Consider the following 22,953-nt stretch of genomic DNA (forward strand, 5'->3'; position numbering starts at 1 on the left):
GAATTGATTTTAGAAGTAGAGAGGGATATATTAAGCTGGGGCACAAGGACTTGCTACACACTACCCCTGACGAAGAAGGAACCACCTTCGAAACGCGTAGGGTTGCGACAGGACGACTTAGAGTGCAACACTCCAAACCGGAAGTGACGTGGAAACGCCAGCGGGAACGGTGGAACAGCGTCGCGGTCACCGGGGAGCAGGAGAAAGTTTGCGGACTGGCCGGGATCCTGTCTTACTCTGTCCTTATGAGTGTCATTTGTTTGGATAAAATCTGAACTTTTAAAAGGCTCAGAATCTGTTTATCTGTCGGTGGTGGGAGCGGAGGAAAAGAAACCTTTTAGTGGCACTTTTCAGGCACTGCAAGTTAAGTGCATATCTCACCGGTTTTCCTGGTCTAAATATTCTTTGAACGTGCATCACCATATGTATTTTTTCTGTTTTTCTCTTCTTTTTATTTTTAGATGTGCTGATGTATTTGGACTCTAGGGTAAGGTTTAGGCTGGTGTATTAGGGTTATGGTATGGGTTAGGCTGGTGTATTAGGGTTAGGCTGGTATTTCAGGGTTAGGCTGGTATATTAGGGTTATGGTATGGGTTAGGTGGGTATATTAGGGTTAGGCTGGTATTTCAGGGTTAGGCTGGTATATTAGGATTATGGTATAGGTTAGGTGGGTATATTAGGGTTATGTTGGTATATTAGGGTTGGGTTGTTATATTAGAGTAAGGCTCAGGGTGAGGATGGTATATGACGGTTAGGATCACAAAGCTCGCAGTCACCGTGTAAATAGCCTCTCTCACATATATGTGATGCTGGCAGTGTATGTATTGAAGTACATATACCGCAGGCTATGCATGTATGTGTGTGTGTTTCTGTATATATCTGTGTACGTATGGCCGGTCAGTATATACACCTGTGTGTGTCTGTTTGCCCAGATAAGATGATGATTCCGGATTCGGCTGCTCTCTGCGCTGTGTCCCCTCTCAGGGGTCTGACCCCAATATGCTGATTTCAGAGGCTCCACCGTTTGACCTCTGACTTTCTGATCCAGAGCTGCCATGACCTCTGATCTCCGACCCTTGCTGAGTAACTCCGGTCAGTATGTGCGAGAGTCTCTGCACCTTCCTTATGTGTTGATGTTATAGAATCAGGTATAGGGAGTGGGTATAAAATCGGGAATAGGGTGCCGGTATGGAAACAGGTATAGGGAGTGGGTATAGGATCAGGTATAGGGAGCGGTATAGAATCAGGTATAGGGAGCGGGTATAGAATCAGGTATAGGGAGAAGGTATAGAATCAGGTATAGGAAGCAGGTATAAGATCAGGTATAGGGAGCGGGAATAGAATAAGGTATAGGGAGCGGGTATAGAATCAGATATAGGGAGCGGGTAGAGAATCAGATATAGGGAGCGGGTATAGAATCAGATATAGGGAGCGGTATAGAATCAGGTATAGGGAGCGGTTATAGAATCAGGTATAGGGAGCGGGTATAGAATCAGGAATAGGGTGCTGGTATGGGAACAGGTATAGGGAGTAGGTATAGGATCAGGTATAGGGAGCTGGTATACTGCTGCGACACACTTTATTCGAGCAAATACCCAGTTTGTACCTGGCAGATACCTGGAATGCGCCGCTCCTCACCTCTGACAAGCCCCGTTGCGTTTGCCTTCCCAGCCTGGGTTCATGCCTGGCTGACGGGTGGCTGATCTGTTAAATGATAATGATTAGGATTTAATAGGCTGCAATGCTTCGCGTGTCTACCAGATGGCATAAATTCATGAATTGTAATGCAGTATATATATATACTGTGCAGTATTGCAGCAAGCGGGAATAAAATGCTTCAATCCCTGCCTGGAAAATAACGCAATGCACTCGGGCAGAAAACAGTCACAAACCTCAATACACCCGAGTATACCCGAATTCGTGGGACTAGCCGAGCTCGAATAAAGTGTGTCGCCAGTGTAGGATCTGGTATAGGGACAAGGTATAGAATCAGGTATAGGAAGCAGGTATAAGATCAGGTATAGGAAGCGGGTATAGAATCAGATATAGGGAGCGGGTATAGAATCAGGTATAGAGAGCGGGAATAGAATCAGATATAGGGAGCGGGTATAGAATCAGGTATAGGGAGTGGTTATAGGGAGCGGTTATAGGATCAGGAATAAGGGAGCGGGTATAGGGAGCAGAAAGGGATCCATATCAGGAACCGGAGCACAGCCTCACCAATGTGACATGGGACACGAAGAGTATTTTTCAAAGATTTATTAAATTAAAAGGACATGAAAACAAGGTCCTGACGCGCACGCATACTCTGACATGTTTCCCGCATAAGGAGCTTTTATCAAAGAGTCAGGTATAGGGAGTGTTATAGGGAGCGGGTATAGAATCAGGAATAAGGGAGCGGGTATAGTGAGCAGGTATAGAATCAGGTATAGGGAGCGTGTATAGGATCAGGTATAGGGAGCGGGTATAGGGTATAGGATCAGGTATAAGGGAGTGGGTATAGGATTAGGTATAAGGGAGAGGGTATAGGATCAAGTATTGGGAGCAGGTATAGGATCAGGTAGTGGGTATAGGATTAGGTATAAGGGAGCGGGTATAGGATCAGGGATAGGGAGTGGATATAGGATCAGGTATAGGGAGCGGGTGTAGGATCAGGTACGGGCTCAGATATAGGGAGAGGGTATAGGATCAAGTATAGGGAGCTAGTATAGGATCAGGTATAGGGAGCGGGTATAGGATCAAGTATAGGGAGCTGGTATAGGATCTGGTATAAGGGAGCGGGTAAACTATCATGGAACAAGAACAACATTTCTGCCTGACCCCCCTTCTGCTTGTCAGCTCCTTAAGTTCAGCTGCAGGCATTTGTTCCACATACACACACCGTGCCTGTGTGATGTATCAATATGTTGCCCTTTCTGCCTGTGAGCAGGTAGCCAGTGAGTTGCTACAGCAACCTCTGAGATTCTTCTCAGAATGGGCTATTCTGCCCTCCCCTCTTGTTTGTTTCCAGATAGTCTGTCCCAAGACTATTCCTGCTACCCAGAATTCCCTCACACTTCCTTTTACCTTCAACATTGGATGAGTGAGTACGTTTCTGTTAACTCTCTACTGGCAAGGCCTTATCCTTTTCACCTGCCCTTACTACAAAGCACCCACAGAGATACACTTTTCCAACACAAACATCTCCTCCCCAAGTGCCTGTTTTTATTGCTGCTTTCCTAAATAAAGTGGAGAAAATATACAGGACTTGTTGTGCTTTGGAAAGAGGGCTGAGTTGAAGCTAGCTGGGTTCATTCATACCCCCAGAAATGACCCTGGATCCAGAATAGTGAAAAGGAGGACCGTGTGTCTTGTAGATATACACAGGAACTGCTACTCATAACCCTTATGCTATACAGAATAGTCTCTGCACCCCAGGACAAGCAAGCAGCTTTACACTGCCAGACAGGGCAGCAGGCTTTATACCAAAGAGCACAGACTTTCTACAGCAAAAGCCTTACTAACAGCAAGCATCTTGCACTGCACACAGCCTGCAGCAGTACAGCTATCAGCTTACACTGCACACAGCCAGCAAACAACTTTGCACACAAGGCAGCAGCTTTGCAGAAAGACAGTTCATAGCACACAGAACTTTGATTGCCTTTTTCTGTTTGAGTTCACCCTCTGCACAGCTCCATAGTGAGGAGCTACCATCTCTCCTACCCCTGCGCACGTCCCCACGGCTAGCGCCATCAAGGGCCACGCTACCTGACACCCGCCAGGACACGGGTAAGAGCCACCGGACACCTGTGAGTACAGCCACCCCTACGCTGAACGCTGCAGGACACCGCTCGGCATCATCTGAGACAGTCGCCCATCGCTGATGCAGGTAACAGACCGCACGCCACACGCACTGGCTAAAGGCCTACACACACCTACAGCATGGCAGAACTCAGATCTTCACCAGACATCACGCAGGAGAGTGACCACTCAGACACAGAGACCACTGCGCAAATGCAAAAGGCACAGGCAGACGCAAGGCCTAAACGGACAGTCACACTGACACAAAAGGCCCGCGAAAAATATGAGAATGACATTGAAGCGCGCCGCGCTAAACTAGAGTTGGCCTGGGAAACAACCACACTTGGCATACGTAATGTCGCCGGCGCTGGCAATTCTGTACAACAGCTCGAGCAGGCAATAACTGAATTAAAGATAGATCACTCATGCTACCAAGGGCTGTCAGAGGCATACGTCACTTACTTGGCCAGGGCTAACACCGGCGAAAGCCTGCAAGAAAGGGACTTACAGCACAATATTGACTTGACACGTGACAGCCGCGTGCGAACCGCCATCGCGGACGCCCAAAGCGAGAGAAAAGAGCTCTTCCTGGAGACCGCATCACAGCGCTCCAGCGCAACCAGGCACTCGTCGAGATCGGCAAGATCAGCGCAATCTAACATGTCTAGCGCAAGCGCAAACGCTACCAAGGCGCGAGCCACCGCAGAGGCCACACGTGCCAGGGCCAAATATGGTCGGAGAGAGGCAGCCGTAAGGGCAGAAAGAGCGTGCATATAAGAGGAGGAGCAGAACGCCGCCGCTGCCGCCGCCAATGCCGCCGCTGCGCGTAGAAAGGCCGAATTGGACACGGATCTAGAAGCTCTAAGCAAAGAAGAGGACGCCGCTGCCGCCATAGCCCAAGCCAAAGTCTTAGAAGCAGCTGCGAGACAGGGCGGCGGGGAGCTACCATACAGACGGATAGCCTCAGAGGATCGAATCCAACGCACTGAAGACTATGTAAGGAGCCTTTTCAGTGTAAACACCAGCGCACCATCTCAACACGACGGGAGCGACTTCACAGACACCGAAGACTTGCTAGGTCCACGTGGAGAAGACGCTGTTCTTTAAAGGGTACACGCTACCTGGGTCCGCCACAGCCGCAACAGTGATCCACACGCCAGCGCGCACACGGATGCACTACAACAGGCTCGCAATCCAGGTACACCCACACGGGAAAACACAGCCCCTCACACTGACCAGCAGTCATCACGCATCCACGCCAAGGAAGAGCCGACCGCACGGACCCCCCCAGCAACTACCTCAGAACGTGACCAACACGCCGATGCCTCAGGCCTGACAGACATAGCCAAGTATATGATCCGGCGTGACCTGGTGCAAACAGGACTTACCAACTTTGACGACCGTCCCGAGAACTACCGTATGTGGAAGTTCACGTTCAAGGACGCAATCAAGAGTCTGGGCGTCTCATCTAGGAAAGAACTCAGACTGCTAGCTAACTGGCTGGGGAAAGAATCTGTGGAACACGCGAAGAGACTCGGGGCAACAAACGCAAACCACCCCCAAGTAGGTCTTGACCTAGTATGGGAAAGGCTAGAAGAGTGCTACGGTAGCCCCGAAGCAGTTGAAGATTCGCTCTTCAAGAGAGTCGACAGCTTTCCCAGGATCACAGCTGAAGACTACTCGAAGTTACGAGAGCTCGGGGACCTGCTGCAAGAACTGGAGTTCGCAAGGAAAGACCATTCCTTAACAGGTCTCAACATCCTAGACTCAGCTCGCGGACTGAGACCCATCTTGGAGAAGCTACCCTTCAACCTCCAAGAAAGGTGGATTTCACAAGGCTCCAAATATAAAAGGGAGAAGCAAGTCACCATCCCCCCATTCTCATTCTTCTTGAGCTTCATCCGCGAAGCGTCAAGGACAAGGAACGATCCCAGTTTCATCTTGGGTGCGCAAACCACACACAGTGCAAGCAGCCTGAGGAATGAGAGACCAGTGGCGAGATACGGTAACACTCAAACACCCATCTCGGTCCACAGGATGGACTTTTCTCCCACGACCCAAACTACTCCCGATCGGTCGGTCGCCGGAGACAAGAAACCAAAGGACCCAAACAGGGAATGTCCCATACACAAGAAGCCACACCCACTTAACAGGTGCTTTGGGTTCAGGATGAAGTCCCTAGAAGAACGCAAGAAGTTACTCGGAGAATTCGGAGTTTGTTTCAGGTGCTGCAATTCCATGACTCACCTAGCCAGAGACTGTAAAGAAGACATCAAATATGTAGTGTGCAAAAGTGACAAGCACGTAACATCTCTACATCCAGAGGCGCTGACACTCCACCAACTCAACAACCAGTCCTCCGTAGCGGAGCATGGCGGGGAGGAAGGAGAAGGAGAGCCTACATCTGTCACGTCTCAGTGCACTGAGGTTTGCGGAAAAAACAGTGACAAAACGTCCTGCTCCAAAATATGCCTGGTCGCAGTGCACCCCCAGGGACAACCTGAGAAGGCTATTCGGATGTATGCAATCCTCGACGATCAAAGTAACAGATCATTGGCGAAGACGGAGTTCTTCAACTTATTCAACTCACAAGACAATGCCTCACCCTACACCCTCAGAACCTGTGCAGGATCAACTGAGACAACAGCAAGCAGCTACGTTATACGTTCAGTGGACAACAGAGTGAAGATAGCTCTCCCCACCCTCATCTAGTGCAACTACATGGCTGCAAACAGGGATGAGATTCCTACACCAGACGTGGCACACCATCACCCACACCTCAAAGGAATAGCCAACTACATCCCGCCGGTAGAACAAGGCGCCAAGATCTTGCTGCTGCTTGGTAGGGACATCTTGAGGGTACATAAAGTCTGTAAACAGCGTAACGGACCCCACAACGCACCATACGCCCAAAGACTTGACCTAGGATGGGTGATAGTGGGCAACGTGTGCACTGACAAAGGGCACGGACAAGACTATGTTGACCCCCGCAGAACGGTGATAACAGAATGTGGACACACATCCCTCTCTGAACCATGTCTTGGCCATCTCCAAGTGACAGGAGGGCCAAGTGAAGAAGAGAAGAGACAAGGTCATACCCCTGAGATCAACAAAAACATCCTCACATCAAGGGGATGTGACAATGGCCTAGGATGCTTAGTGGTTCAGACAACCAAGGATGACGAGTCGACTCCACCGAAGGAAGAAAGTAACCTCCTGAAGGTGACCGACAAAAGGATCTCCCAAAAGAAAAGAAACAATCAGGCAGTCCTCCTGAGAGCAATGACACAGCTGAGACGTACAGCCATTCCTCTCCACAGAATGTCAAGCGACAAAGCAGCCAGCTGCCATGGCTGGAATAGCCGCAAAGGATTGTAAAACATACAGGACACCCACAAGCTCATATTTAACCCCCAAAATAACCACAACATATATATAAGCATATGTGTCACAGAGGAGTGCTACTGAGAATGGCAATATATATTTAAAACCAGAGACAGAACATGAAACACAAACAGAGCTCAGTGCACATCCAGTGAAACTCATACACGGTACAGTGCCTAAATATATATGTATAGATATCTATTAAATAAAATGGTCATTTAGTTTAACATTTTGGCTAAAGTTTTGTAAGCCCCTGAGCCACTGCACGGCAGACCACATCTCAAGGGTCCCTAACACTAATATAAATTCTTAATAACCTGTGCATTACCAGGAAGAATGATTTATAATAAATCTGTCAAAATTAGTTGCATAGTTCTAAGTCTGATTGAAGCTTTTATTAACCTGTACATTACCAGGAAAAGCACTCTGTATTAGATTTGTCACAATCATACTGCAAGCAAGCAAGTTCCCCTGAGAGTGGGAGATGCTATGGAGTGAGCTTTTAACCATTTAAATGTGGGAGGGGGTGAGCTAACAGGTTATTAAGAATTTATATTAGTGTTAGGGACCCTTGAGATGTGGTCTGCCGTGCAGTTGGCTCAGGGGCTTACAACACTTTGGCCAAAATGTTAAACTAAAAGACCATTTTATTTAATAGATATCTATACATATATATTTAGGCACTGTACCGTGTATGAGTTTCACTGGATGTGCACTGAGCTCTGTCTGTGTTTCGTGTTCTGTCTCTGGTTTTAAATACGCAAAGGATTGTACCCTGCAGGGTAAAACCACAGGGACAAAAAGACTGTTCTTTCACACACGTAAGAGGAGACAGCTGCAGAGACATTTCACGAAAGGATTTACAAGGACAAAAGAGACTGTTCTTCGTCATGTCCAGGGAGAAAGCAACCTCCTGAGGGCAGTCAACAAAGAGACACAAAGGCGTACCACCAAAATACGTGGAGACGTTCTCGATCAAGATGAATGCACCGATGACTTAGGGTGCATAGCGTTCCAGACCACAAGGGATGACGACAAGCAAAAACCATCGATGGAAATAGAGGATTCCTGAGGTTAACGATCAAAAAGCTCGTCAAAGACGGACCGGGCAGGTGGGTGAACCCGCTACCATTCCGTTCACCAAGAAGGTGCCTCCCCAACAATAGAGAACCTGCCATCTCTAGGTTCACTTGGCACCGGTGCGACCTACAAAGGAAACCGGAGACCAAAAACAACTTTGTGGCCTTCACCCAGAAGATATTCCTTACTGGCCATGCAAAGCCAGCACCTCTAATGAAGAAAGGTGAAGAGTGCTGGTACCTCCAATCATCTGGGGTCTACCACCCTCAGGAACCCGATCAAATCCGGGTAGTGTTCAGCCCCAGCGCTCAGCTCCAGGGAGTCTACATGAACGACGCCCTCTTTACTGGACTGGATTCGACAACCAGTCTTCCAGGAGTGTTGATCCGCTCCCGCAAGGAGCCAAAAGCCATCTCCTTCTGCCAAACGCCAGGTGATAGAGTGACAGTCTACCACGACTGGCATACCTACAAGGGTAGGTAAAACTACACAGACAAAAGGACTATTCTCTCACAAAGCTAAAAGAAAACAGTGCCAGAGACTTTTACACAAAGACATTGTGGTGCAACTAGCTAACCTGGAGCTGTGCATCCACCCTGCATCCTTTGCCAAAGAACCTTGGCCAAGGGACTTTGAAACCAGTGATACCGGCCGGTGTCACATCGCTATGTGAACATGGACTCTTGCATTGTTTGAGAATGTGATGTTATCTTTGTTATGCATTGCACATATGTTCCACATATTCCAGATATACAGTGGTATCTCCAGATAACAGACGGTGAGTATCATGGAACAAGAACCACATTTCTGCCTGACCCCCCTTCTGCTTGTCAGCTCCTTAAGTTCAGCTGCAGGCATTTGTTCCACATACACACCATGCCTGTGTGATGTATCAATATGTTGCCCTTTCTGCCTGTGAGCAGGTAGCCAGTGAGTTGCTACAGCAACCTCTGAGATTCTTCTCAAAATGGGCTATTCTGCCCTCCCCTCTTGTTTGTTTCCAGATAGTCTGTCCCAAGACTATTCCTGCTACCCAGAATTCCCTCACACTTCCTTTTACCTTCAACATTGGATGAGTGAGTACGTTTCTGTTAACTCTCTACTGGCAAGGCCTTATCCTTTTCACCTGCCCTTACTACAAAGCACCCACAGAGATACACCTTTCCAACACAAACATCTCATCCACAAGTGCCTGTTTTTATTACTGCTTTCCTAAATAAAGTGGAGAAAATATACAGGACTTGTTGTGCTTTGGAAAGAGGGCTGAGTTGAAGCTAGCTGGGTTCATTCATACCCCCAGACATGACCCTGGATCCAGAATATAAATAATCAGGTATAAGGGAGCGGGTAAAGGATCAGGTATAGGGAGCGGGTATAAGATCAGGTATAAGGAGCGGGTATAGGATCAGCTAGGGGAGGAGTTATAGGGAGCGGTTAGGGGAGGAGTTATAGGGGAGCAGTTATAGGGTAGGAGTTATAAGGAGCAGTTAGGGGAGGAGTTATAGGGGAGGAGTTATAGGGGAGGAGTTATAGGGGAGGAGTTATAGGGGAGGAGTTAGGGGAGGAGTTATAGGGGAGGAGTTATAGGGGAGCAGTTATAGGGTAGGAGTTATAAGGAGCAGTTAGGGGAGGAGTTATAGGGAGCAGTTAGGGGAGGAGTTAGGGGAGGAGTTATAGGGGAGGAGTTATAGGGGATGAGTTAGGGGAGGAGTTGTAGGGGTTTAGGGAGTAACCTGTATCTGCAGGATCAGCATTACACGGTGCAGTTGGACAGTAATATTTCTGCCTCTTAGGGGAAGTCACCCGCTGCTGCACGGACTGGGACGGAAGAGGAGACGAGGAGGGGTCAGAAGATTCCTTCACGTCACAGCGCCCCCTGTTGGAGATCAACAGCTCCCCCTCCAGTGGTTAGTGCAGCCCCTCAAATCTCTCCCCCCCCGCCATCTCTGTCTCCTCACACGGTCTGTTATCCCCCCCCTCCTCACAGTCTCCTCCCCCTCACATCTCCTCTCTCCCCCCTCAGTCTCACCTCCCCCCTCCTCAGTCTCCTCTCTCCCTCCCTCCTTCTCAGTCTCCTATCCCCCCTCCTCCTCAGTCTCCTCTCCCCCCTCCTCAGTCTCCTCTCTCTCCCCTCCTCCTAACATTCTCCTCTCCCCCCTCTCCTCACATTCTCCTCTCCCCCCTCTCCTCACATTCTCCTCTCTCCCCCCTCTCCTCACAGTCTCCTCTCCCCCACCTCAGTCTCCTCTATCCACCCCTCCTCCTCAGTCTCCTCTCTCCCCCCCCTCATCCTCAGTCTCCTACCCCCCCTCCTCCTCAGTCTCCTCTCTCCCCCCCTCCTCCTCAGTCTCCTCTCCCCCCTCCTCAGTCTCCTCTCTCCCCCCCTCCTCCTCAGTCTCCTCTCTCCCCCCCTCCTCCTCAGTCTCCTCTCCCCCCTCCTCAGTCTCCTCTCTCCCCCCTCCTCCTCAGTCTCCTCTCTCCCCCCCTCCTCCTCAGTCTCCTCTCTCCCCCCCTCCTCCTCAGTCTCCTCTCTCCCCCCTCCTCCTCAGTCTCCTCTCCCCCCTCCTCAGTCTCCTCTCTCCCCTCCTCCTCACATTCTCCTCTCTGCCCCCCCCCCTCCTCACAGTCTCCTCTCTCCCCCCCCTGCTCCTCAGTCTCCTCTCCCCCCTCCTCAGTCTTCTCTCTCTCCCCTCCTCCTCACATTCTCCTCTCTCCCCCCTCTCCTCACATTCTCCTCTCTCCCCCCTCTCCTCACAGTCTCCTCTCCCCCCGCCTCAGTCTCCTCTCCCCCTCCTCAGTCTCCTCTCCCCCCCTCTTCCTCAGTCTCCTCTCCCCCCCTCCTCCTCAGTCTCCTCTCCCCCCCTCCTCAGTCTCCTCTCCCCCCTCCTCAGTCTCCTCTCTCTCCCCTCCTCCTCACATTCTCCTCTCTCCCCCCTCTCCTCACATTCTCCTCACATTCTCCTCTCCCCCCTCTCCTCACAGTCTCCTCTCCCCCCGCCTCAGTCTCCTCTATCCACCCCTCCTTCTCCTCACAGTCTCATCTTTCCCCATCCCCCTCCTCACAGTCTCCTCTATCCCCCCTCCTCCTCCTCCTCCTCCTCCTCCTCACTCCCCCTCCTCCTCAGTCTTCTCTCTCCCCCTCACACAGTCTCCTCTCTCCCCCCTCCTCAGTCTCCTCTCTCCCCCCTCCCCACAGTCTCCTCTCCCCCTCCTCCTCACAGTCTCCTCTCTCTCCCCCCTCCTCCTCAGTCTCCTCTCTCTCCCCCCTCCTCCTCACAGTCTCCTCTCTCTCCCCCCATCCTCCTCCTCACAGTCTCCTCTCTCCCACCCCCTCCTCCTCACGGTCTCACCTCCCCCCATGCCTCCCCCCAGCAGGCAGCTCCCTGGAATGCGCACAGATATTACTCCCAGTGGATGTATTGGTCAGTGCACAGTTTGGGGGATCCTCTCCATCTCTCTTCTCAGAGGAGGGGGACAGTGACTGTGACACCCCAACCCCCCAAGGAGCAAGGGAGCAGAGCACGACGCCCAGTGAACTCCAGGTAAGATATTAACCCCTTCCCTGCCAGAGACCTGCAGTGCAATGTTTAACCCCTTCCCTGCCAGAGACCTGCAGTGCAATGTTTAACCCCTTCCCTGCCAGAGACCTGCAGTGCAATGTTTAACCCCTTCCCTGCCAGAGACCCGCAGTGCAATGTTTAACCCCTTCCCTGCCAGAGACCTGCAGTGCAATGATTAACCCCTTCCCTGCCAGAGACCTGCAGTGCAATGATTAACCCCTTCCCTGTAGAACATCTGGCTTTGTGTTTAGGAGTTTGGGGGAGCAGATGACGAAACGGTGGATGGTCAGAGACCTGAGACTGGTAAGAGAGACGGTGATGAGGGCCGAGAGGAAGGCACTAGTGTGGGAGGGAGTCCTAACATTTGTGTCTTCTACGGAAAGTCAGGGGATACCCCTCTCTCCCCGGCCCGACCGATGATGGGACAGAAGTGACCTCCGCCTCACAGCGCCCCCTGTTGGATATCAGCAGCAGCCTCTCCAGCGGGGAGTACTGCCCCCCTCCTTGTACGATGGGGGCAAAATGTGAGACTGAGGGTATGAGAACTACTGGTCACCTTGCCACCCCCCCCCCCCCATTCCCTATTTTACTCCTTCCTCACGGCACTACATCCCCTTCCCCCCCCACCTCCTGGACCCTACACCCCCCCCTTCCTCCTGCACCCTCCATCCCCCCCTCCTCCTGCACCCTCCATCCCCCACTTCCTCCTGCACCCTCCATCCCCCTCTCCTCCCCCACCCTCCATCCCCCTCTCCTCCCCCTGGCCCCCCCTTTCCTCCTTGACCCTACACCCCCCCCTTCCTCCTGGACCCTCCATCCCCCCCTCTTCCTGCACCCTCCATCCCCCCCTCCTCCTGCACCCTCCACCCCCCCTCCTTTTGCACCCTCCATCCCCCCTCCTCCTGCACCCTCCATCCCCCTCTCCTCCCCCTGGCCCCGCCATCCTCCTGGACCCTACACCCCCCCCCCTTCCTCCTGGACCCTACACCTTGCCGCCCCCCACCCCCCCATTCCCCATTTTACTCCTTCCTCACGGCACTACATCCCCTTCCCCCCACCTCCTGGACCCTACACCCCCCCTTCCTCCTGGACCCTACATTCCCCCCCTCCTCCTGCACCCTACATTCCCCCCCTCCTCCTGCACCCTACATCCTCTTTCCCCCACTTCCTTCTGCACCCTCCATCCCCCCTCCTCCTGCACCCTACATCCCCCCCTCCTCCTGCACCCTACACCCCCCCTCCTGCACCCTACACCCCCCCCTCCTCCTGCACCCTACACCCCCCCTCCTCCTGCACCCTCCATTCCCCCCTCCTCCTGCACCCTCGATCCCCCCTTCTCCTGCACCCTCTCCTCCCCCCTGGCCCCCTCGATCTCCCTTCCCCCCAGCAGGCAGCCCCCTGGAACACGCCAACAACTTACTCCCGGCGGCAGAGGTCCCCTCAGAGCGGAGCCCGGACAGGTTGGTCACTGCACAGTCAGGGGGCTTCCCCCCAGCTCTCTTCTCGGGAGGCAAGGAAAGCGTCTGCGACACCCCAACGAGTGAGCCAGACACAGGGGAAAGGGAGAAGCGGTCGCCCCCACCTCAACTGCAGGTGAGAGATCAACCCCTTTCCTGCTAGCGACACGCCAACCCTCCCCTTAAGAGAAACATGACCCGGGGGTGTCTTTGTGGTTTCAGACTCACGCGGACGGCTCCACTTTCCGGTACGAGTACCCTCGCCCAAACCACGTGACGTGCCATGCAGCGCAGGGCTTCAGGTGGGTGTGTGTGGTGAAAATGGGGGTAATCAGCGCATTAATAAAGGCAGTGTGCTCGGCTGGTTACCCCTATTTCGTATTGGGGATGAAGGGGTTAATTTTTCATGCACTGTACATGTCTTATTTTTCCCTCTATCCCTTGTTGTCTCCATTTTGCACGATTGCATGTGCTTGCAGTAGAGTACATCCCAAGCACACACATATGAAAAATATAATTGTGAGATAGGGGAACATGTATTTTCAATAAAGTGTATTTTTGGCTGCAGGTTTTAAAAGGTACAAGCAGGATGAAGTTTTTTTTCTCCTGTCATGAAAATGCACACAAGAACCAAATGTTTTGACATCTATGAACTGGGTCACTTTCCTATGCAAGCTTCAAAGTTCACATGCTGGGCCAATGCCTGAGAGTCTCGGGAAGTGTTGCATATGAAAGCCCCAGAGTTAGGATGTGTGAATTGGTCAGGATGGATGCTAAACAGGAAATCCTGTTGACCATCTGGGCTAGCTCACACCCTGATTTTCCCTCCCAGCCTGAGAGAGGCCACGTAAAGAGGGGAGTGCACCTATGCTAAGTAACCAAGGTGGCATTGTCGCTCAGGCTCTGTGTGAACAGGAAATCCCTAGAGTGCCCACTCTCCAAACTATGGGCAAGTAGGGGATTGGGGAATGAGAAAATTCCCACGAGGGGGATTGGGTGGGTATGTTAGAGATAGGCTCTCAAACCCTATATACCTGCCACCCAGGCTATCTCCGGTGTCTTTCGTTTTTCATTCTACCATGTGAGGTCTTCCATCACGCTTCTAATAGCGGACAAGAGCAGCAGCACATTCTGGAACGCAAAGAGTCTTATTACATCGGAACCAAGAACAGAACTCTGCGGCAGGACTCCGTGATTGCTGGGGGGTTATCTATCAGACCCCAACGGACCAGAAAAGACTTTGCACATTTACAGAAGGATTGGGCTGGCAATTTGCGCCCTTGTAAAAGGACTACATTTTAAGGACAATCTTCTTGTGCTTTGCACCTTTCTGGACATTATATCCCGTTTCTCTGTTCAGTAAGTGTTTTTATTAAGTGTATTCTAAGGTTGTCGGGATATGATTGAGCCCATATTGCAGTTTCCTGCGGGGCTCTGTAATATAGTGAGGACCTCGTGGCTTGCGAGCTCCTCAGACAAGTGGCAACTTACACACACTTCCAAAGAAGCACAAGATAATTCACTGGTATCTTGACCTATACCCCGGGGGCACCATGAGTCTGCGCTCAGTTAGGTTTCGTTCCTGGAACCGAGAGCAAGTCGTGGAGAGATGTACGGAATATGGCTTAACGACAGACGGTCGTTCCAAGAGTCAGCTGGAGGAGGACTTAGAAGATTATGCGGCCAGAGCGGCCCAATTAGCTGCGGTGGCAGCGGACGGTGTTCAGCCCGGAGTGCAGGAGGTCCCTCCAACACTGGAGCTGCAAAAACAGGGGGAGGGTGATGCCGACCGCCCGGTTGTGGGTGGCGTGGTACCAGGTGTTGCGGATGGGTTCGCGGCTGCGGCCGCCAGACTACCGGCCAATGGATTTGGCGCACTGCTCGCCACCTGGGGAGAGGGGATCAGCTACGAGCAGAGGTTAAAGCTCCTTGCGATCGCAGTTGGAAAAGGTCCCCAATCCCACCTTGTAAATGGGGAACAAGAGCTTTCCCGGCCAGATCACCACAGTTTTAGCAAGATCATTGATGGCACGGATGACCTGGACTCATTCCTAAATGATTTTGAGAATCTTTGTGGCTGGTTCCGAATACCAAAGAGGGACTGGGTGGTCAAGCTACGACCACTACTATCCGGCAAAGCCAAGAGAACCTTGATGGAGCTTCCCGGTGTGGATGCTGAGGATTATGGGCATGTGAAGCATAAGCTGCTAGTCCAGCATGCCCTGACGCCTGATGGGTATAGGAGCAAGTTCCGGACGGGGATGTGAAACCCGGGAACTCATTTGCGGACTATGCCAACAGGATGGCCAGACATGGGACCCAGTGGGTCACGGGGTATGAGGCTACTAAGTACCATACCCTGCTGGACTTAATCTTTCAGGAACAGCTGATGCAGCGCTTTCCCCCCAAAATCCGGGGTTGGATCTTTGATCAGAAGCCCAAAACCTGGGAGGATGCTGACCAGATGGCTGATGAGTATGTGGCCAGTAGGATTGCACTGGACGAGCCAGCCATTCCCAAAGCCGGGGCCCGAGCAGCCCCGGGAGCTAAAACTACCCCTCAGTGGACAGTGAAACCTGCAGCAGCCAGCAAGGCGCCAAAGGCTGCATAATTCAAACACGAGAGGAGCTGTTTTACATGCAACAAGGTCGGGCACCTCAGACCTGATTTCCCAGACCGGGACCAGTCCGGAGGACCCCATCAGGGGCACCGCTCCCAAGCAGCGAAACCAATTGCCCGTGTGCGACTGGCACCATCAGAGGGGAACAGCGCAGCCGTGACGCCAGCCAACAGAGGGATGACCACGGAGGCACCAACCCTTGCCACATCAGGGCCTGCAGTAGAGGACGGAGGGCATCAGGTTGCGCCAGTCGGGCTGCAACCCAACGATGCCCAGCAGAAGCATCTGCGAAGGGTGACCATTGGAGACCTGCAAGCAGACGGGTTGCTGGACTCCGGTGCCACCGTGACCCTGGTTCGCCCTGATATGGTGCAGCCAGAGGATTTGCTCCCGGGCACCAGGATGCAAGTGACCATGCCAGACGGAGGACCGCGGTCATTCCAAGTTGCCCGGGTCTTTTTGGACTGGGGGGCGGGTTGTGGCATGAGGGAGGTGGGGGTATTGCCCGGGTTGGATGCTGAGGTGCTCCTTGGCAACAATCTGGGCATGTTACCTGTGTTTTTACTACGGAGCCGACAAGGAGCCAGTCCGCAAAGATCACAGCAGCAGCCCCTGTCCCCCTGCATTTGGGACCTACAGTTCCAGCAGTCTCAGAGGAAACCAGACAGGTAAGCCAGACTCAGTCGCTTTCTGACACTGACTTACTGTACCCTGTCCCTGTTCCCTGTCCCCCTGAATCAGGTATGACTAGGGGGTGGCCAGAATTAGGCACTCAGTTTAGGGAAGAGGTGCAATCTGATCCCTCCTTGGAGGGCATGAGACTTCGGGCGTCCGAGTCTAAGCCAAGTGAGGGGTCTGATTACTACTTGTGGCACCACAGGCTTTTCTATAGAGAGCAGGGGGCTACAGGGTTAGATAAGAGTTGGACTGGCAAGCGACAGTTAGTAGTACCCACGGAGTATAGGCAGCAGTTATTATGGGTTGCCCACTCCTTCCCGCTTGCGGGGCATCAGGGGGTCGCACGCACGAGAACCCGGTTCTTGCAGCGTTACTACTGGCCGGGGGCATCCAGTGAGGTGGCAGATTTCTGCCGCTCCTGTGATGCCTGCCAGCGAGTAGGTAAGGCGGGTGATCGTGTGAAGGCACCCCTGAGACCGTTACCGGTGATCGGGGAACCCTTTCAGCGGGTAGCAATGGACCTTGTGGGGCCCCTCATGATTCCTAGTTGGACAGGGAAGCGCTACATCCTCACGGTGGTGGATTTTGCCACCCGGTACCCAGAGGCTGTAGCGCTGGGTACTATTGACGCTAAGGCAGTGGCAAAAGCCTTATTAACCATTTTCACTAGGGTAGGTTTCCCTAGCGAGGTCCTAAACGATCAAGGGTCGCAATTCATGAGTTAATTGCTACAGTGTCTCTGGGATGCGTGCAGGGTGAAGCACCAGCGCACGACCCCTTACCACTCCCAAACCAACGGACTATGTGAGAGGTTCAATGGTACCTTAAAGCAGATGCTTAGGACATTTATAGAGGCGGAGGGGAAAGACTGGGAGATTCACCTGCAGCACTTGCTGTTTGCCTACCGAGAGGTACCGCAAGAATCTACAGGCTTTTCTCCCTTTGAGCTGCTATATGGTCGCAAGGTACGTGGACCTCTGGACCTATTCCGTGAGGGATGGGAAGGGGAGACTACCACTACTGATGCTTCTGTGCTTCAGTATGTGGTAGATCTCAGAGACCGGTTAGAGATGCTCATGGGGTTGGCACAGGACAACCTTAGGGCTGCTCAGACCAAGCAGAAGACTTGGTATGATCAGAATGCCCGTAGCAGAGAGTTCATCCCAGGACAGCAAGTACTTGTTCTGAAACCCACTCGGGAGAACAAATTAATGGCTGCCTGGTCGGGACCGTATCCGGTACTGCGAAAGATGAACGAGTGCAACTATGTTGTACAGGTAGATGCTGAGACAGGGAGGACTAAAACATCATATTAACATGCTCAAGGAGTATGTAGCCCCGAGTGTGGCATCGGTGCTAGCCATTTGCAGCCTACCGATGGGGGATCCGGCGAGCAATGCTCTACCCGATCTCCTAGGGGAGGCTAGGCAGGGGGGTGCAGTAGAGCAGGTAGAGATCGTGGCTCAGCTGAGTGTCAGGCAGAGAGCAGATGCCAGGGCTATGCTAGAACAGTATAGGGTTCTGTTCACAGACAAGCCAGGGAGGACACACATTAGGCCTCGGCCATGTTCCCTGCTGGCGTGCTGAGGCGCGCTGAGGCGCAGGGAAAGCGGGTGCTTTCCCTGGCCTTGCGGTTGCTTACCGCATGCAGTCAGCAGCCGTCAGGGGGCGGGCCGGGGGCGGGCGCATCACTGGCCGGGGGCGGGCCAGTGACGTCACGGAGCTGGTTCGCCCTCTTTGAGCGAACCGCTCACGTGACCGGCCTGTCTCGCCGGCAAGCGGGGGAATTTAAAATTCCCCTAAGACCTGCGCTTCCGCAAGCGCAGGTGAGCCCCTACTAAAGCCGCTCTAATTGTGGCTGTAGGGGCTCAGTGCTGAGCGGGAGCGCGCGTCAGCACGCTTCCGCCAGCAAGCGCTAAACATGTCCAAGGCCTTACTGATCACCCAGTGCTTACAGGGGATTTGAGACCCCTACACAAGCATGCTTACCGGGTCTCAGCCGAAATTAAGGGCAGCATAGAGGGAGGTAGAGGAGATGCTGGCCCTAGGGGTAATTGTGCCGTCCCAGAGCCCTTGGGCTTGTCCGGTAGTCCTAATACCTAAGAAGGATGGGACCACCCGGTTCTGTGTGGACTACCGGCAGCTCAACGCAGGGACGATGTCAGATGCCTACCCCATGCCCCGCATGGATGAGTTGCTGGATGAACTCGCGGGGGCAAAGTATCTGACCACCATGGATCTTAGCAAAGGGTATTGGCAGATCTCTTTGACCCAGGAGGCTAGGTAGAAGTCTGCTTTCATCACCCCAAGTGGCCTCTATGAGTTCTTAGTGATGCCATTTGGGATGAAGAATGCACCGACTACCTTCCAACACCTGGTCAATCGATTGCTAGAGGGTATCAAGGGCTTATCTGGACGATATTGCTGTGTTCAGTAATTCATGGGAATCACACTTCATGTAGCAGTTGTGGTAGCCCGGATTAGCGATGCAGGTCTCACCTTGAAACCCACCAAGTGCTTAGTAGGGATGGCAGAAGTCTTATACCTAGGGCATAGGGTGGATGGAGGGCACCTCAAGCCAGAACCAGCTAAGGTAGAGGCAGTAGTGCAGTGGCCCACTCCCAAAACCAAGAAACAAGTTATGGCTTTCCTAGGCACCGCAGGCTACTATAGAATGTTTGTCCCCCAGTATAGTGCCATTGCAAAACCCCTGATTGACTTGACCCAGAAGCGACAGTCTGTGCTGGTAGTCTGGTTTCCAGCCTGTGAAAAAGCATTTCAGGCTTTGAAGACTGCACTGGCCAGTGCACCCATCCTTGCTGCTCCAGATTATTCCAAAAAGTTTCTGGTGCAGACTGATGCCTCAGACTTTGGCATTGAGGCTGTGCTCAGCCAAATGGGGGAGGAGGGCAGTGAACATCCAGTGGTGTATCTGAGCCGCAAGCTGCTGCCCAGAGAAGTGACATATGCCACTATTGAGGAGTGTCTGGCCATAGTATGGGCTCTAAAGAAGCTACAGCCCTATCTGTATGGCAGAGCCTTCACCGTTATAACGAACCATAACCCCCTAAGTAGGTTACAGAGGGTGTCGGAAGAGAATGCCAAGCTCTTGCGCTGGAGCCTTGCAGGAGTTTGATTTCACCATTCAGCACAAGAAAGGCAGTGAGCATGGGAACGCTGATAGCCTCTCCCGGCAGGACAATTCCCAAGACCTAATCACTTAAAAAACTCTCAGGTCAGCCCAACCACCAGAGGAGGTGGCCAGGGCAAACCTTGGGCTTTGAGTGGGGGAGGTGTGGCGAAAATGGGGGTAATCAGCGCATTAATAGAGGCAGTGTGCTCGGCTGGTTACCCCTATTTCGTATTGGGGATGAAGGGGTTAATTTTTCATGCACTGTACATGTCTTATTTTCCCCTCTGTCCCTTGTTGTCCCCATTTTGCAGGATTGCATGTGCTTGCAGTAGAGTACATCCCAAGCACACACATATGAAAAATATAATTGTGAGATAGGGGAACATGTATTTTCAAAAAAGTGTATTTTTGGCTGCAGGTTTTAAAAGGGACAAGCAGGATGAAGTTTTTTTTCTCCTGTCATGAAAATGCACCCAAGAACCAAATGTTTTGACACCTATGAACTGGGTCACTTTCCTATGCAAGCTTCAAAGTTCACATGCTGGGCCAATGCCTGAGTCTCGGGAAGTGTTGCATATGAAAGCCACAGAGTCAGGATGTGTGAATTGGTCAGGATGGATGCTAAACAGCAAATCCTGTTGACCATCTGGGCTAGCTCACACCCTGAGTTTCCCTCCCAGCCTGAGTAGGCCAGGTAAAGAGGGGAGTGCACCTATGCTAAGTAGCCAAGGTGGCATTGTCGCTCAGGCTCTGTGTGAACAGGAAATCCCTAGAGTGCCCACTCTCCAAACTATGGGCAAGTAGGGGATTGGGGAATGAGAAAATTCCCACGAGGGGGATTGGGTGGGTATGTTAGAGATAGGCTCTCAAACCCTATATACCTGCCACCCAGGCTATCCCCGGTGTCTTTCGTTTTTCATTCTACAATGTGAGCGGACTTCCATCACGCTTCTAATAGCAGACAAGAGCAGCAGCACATTTCTGGAACGCAAAGAGTCTTATTACATCGGAACCAAGAACAGAACTCTGCGGCAGGACCCTGTGATTGCTGGGGGGTTATCTATCAGACCCCAACGGACCAGAAAAGACTTTGCACTCTCACAGAAGGATTGGGCTGGAAATTTGCGCCCTTGCAAAAGGACTACATTTTAAAGGACAATCTTCTGGTGCTTTGCACCTTTCTGGACATTATATCCCGTTTCTCTGTTCAGTAAGTGTTTTTATTAAGTGTATTCTAAGGTTGTCGGGTGTCTGTCTAGTAAGGAAATAAATGGCAATTTATTTTGCTCAACTTTTATGCTCAATCTAAACCCAAAATATAAATGTGTTGATAATAGTTGTGTCCATCGTGAGTGTGTAACCTCTGTGGTGCCTCTCGAGTTCAGTTGTGCCACAGAGAGCTCACGTTTCTCTCTATCCCCCCCCCCCCCTTGCAGATGCCCGGACGAGTTAACCCTGTGGGCACTGGAATATCTTCGCCGATGGCAGTGCCACGATTAACCCAACCCGCCACCATCCCGCAGGAAGAGAGCAGTGTCGCCGTGACAACCCAGGGAGGGGGGCTGTGTGCACCCCTACAGTGGATATACAGGGCTGGGGTGAGGGGTCTGTTCTGTGCGTATTAGGGTATTTATTTCTATTTATGGCGTTCAGTTACTTTTGCCCTCTGGGGGAAACCATTCACCGCTGCACTTTATAAGGGAGCCACGTTAACCCAGTACCTGCCAGGGACCTGCAGCATGATGCATTACTAGCAAGGTGGCACCCCCGGGACTACATTATCCTGCAGAGCTTACACTCCGTGGGCGCGTGATAGGGTTATAGTGCAGGTGCATGTTATATAGATACGTGTATAATGTTTACATACAGAAGGCTTTAGAGAAAGGGGGCAGCGCCTCTGCCTCCCCCCACCTCTCACGCCCACCTGACTTCCCCCACTCACACCCACCTCTCTGCCTCTCCTCCCCCCCACTGCTCACCTTTCTGCCTTTCCCCCACCCACTGCTCACCTCTCCCCCACCCACTCATCCCTCTGCCTGCCTCCCTCCCCCACCCCTCTGCTCACGCCCACCTGACTTCCCCACCTCTCTGCCTCCCCCCCACCCACCCCTCTGCCTCCCCCCCACCCACCCCTCTGCCTCCCCCCCACCCACCCCTCTGCCTCCCCCCCACCCCTCTGCCTCTCCTCCACTGCTCACACCTCTGCCTCCCCCCCACCTACCGCTCACACCTCTGCCTCTCCACCCCCACTGCTCACACCTCTGCCTCTCCCCCCCACACTGCTCACACCTCTGCCTCTCCCCCCCCACTGCTCACACCTCTGCCTCTCCCCCCCCACTGCTCACACCTCTGCCTCTCCCCCCCACCCACCTCTCTGCCTCTCCCCCCCACCCACCTCTCTGCCTCTCCCCACCCACCTCACCTCTGCACCCCAAACTGCTCACCTCTCTGCCCCCCCCCACTGCTCACCTCTCTGCCTCCCCCCCACTGCTCACCTCTCTGCCTCCCCCACTGCTCACCTCTGCCCCCCCCACTGCTCACCTCTGCCTCCCCCCCCACTGCTCACCTCTCTGCCTCCTTCCCACTCACGCCTGCCCCCCACTGCTCACCTCTCTGCCTCCCTCCCCCCCACTGCTCACCTCTCTGCCTCCCTCCCCCCCACTGCTCACCTCTCTGCCTCCCTCCCCCCCCACTGCTCACCTCTCTGCCTCCCTCCCCCCCCCACTGCTCACCTCTCTGCCTCCCTCCCCCCCCACTTCTCACCTCTCTGCCTCCCCCCCACTTCTCACCTCTCTGCCTCCCCCCCACTTCTCACCTCTCTGCCCCCCCCACTGCTCACCTCTCTGCCTCCCCCCCACACCCACCCACCTCTGCCCCCCCTGGTTGCTCAACCACCACAAATGTGTCATAATGGAAGTTTTTTTTTTAAATAAAGCAAATAAACTGAAAAAAATAAAAACCTTGTTAGGAGTGTTTGATGACCCGGTTCTGTGTCTGAGTGACCCACAATGATTAACCCCTTACTTGCCAGAGACCTGCTGCAGGCTAGAAATAGAACATTCACCTGGGCTGCACCAAACTGCAGGGACGGAGCGACGCAGGCTGCGGCCACTCAGCTGCAGGGAAAGATGGCCGCCATCGCTCCGAGCCACCATTATGGGTTACATTTATGGCCGCCAGGGTAAAGGAACCAGAGGCCGGCGGGGTAAAGGGACCAGAGGCCGGCGGGCTAAAGGGACCAGAGGCCGGCGGGCTAAAGGG

At 52.9% G+C, this 22,953-nt stretch overlaps 1 protein-coding gene across 3 annotated transcripts in view; it reads left to right on the plus strand.

Moving 5' to 3' along the window:
* Positions 1-21,788, plus strand: part of LOC142465152 (uncharacterized) — a 67,340-nt gene extending 45,552 nt beyond the window's left edge. Inside the window, exons 2-9 of one of the 3 annotated variants that reach the window (XM_075569104.1) lie at positions 933-1,092; positions 10,038-10,151; positions 11,617-11,786; positions 12,056-12,107; positions 12,188-12,340; positions 13,195-13,397; positions 13,484-13,563; positions 21,129-21,788. In XM_075569104.1, coding sequence (XP_075425219.1) covers positions 1,056-1,092; positions 10,038-10,151; positions 11,617-11,786; positions 12,056-12,107; positions 12,188-12,340; positions 13,195-13,397; positions 13,484-13,563; positions 21,129-21,192 — 873 coding nt within the window. In that variant the 5' untranslated portion in view covers positions 933-1,055 and the 3' untranslated portion in view covers positions 21,193-21,788. The remainder of the gene's footprint in view (positions 1-932; positions 1,093-10,037; positions 10,152-11,616; positions 11,787-12,055; positions 12,108-12,187; positions 12,341-13,194; positions 13,398-13,483; positions 13,564-21,128) is intronic. The other 2 variants (XM_075569106.1, XM_075569105.1) reach the window with 2 other exon arrangements.
* Positions 21,789-22,953: the final 1,165 nt, after the last annotated feature.

The sequence above is a fragment of the Ascaphus truei genome, chromosome 13 (genome assembly GCF_040206685.1).
Source record: "Ascaphus truei isolate aAscTru1 chromosome 13, aAscTru1.hap1, whole genome shotgun sequence".
In the NCBI taxonomy this organism is placed as follows: domain Eukaryota; kingdom Metazoa; phylum Chordata; class Amphibia; order Anura; family Ascaphidae; genus Ascaphus; species Ascaphus truei.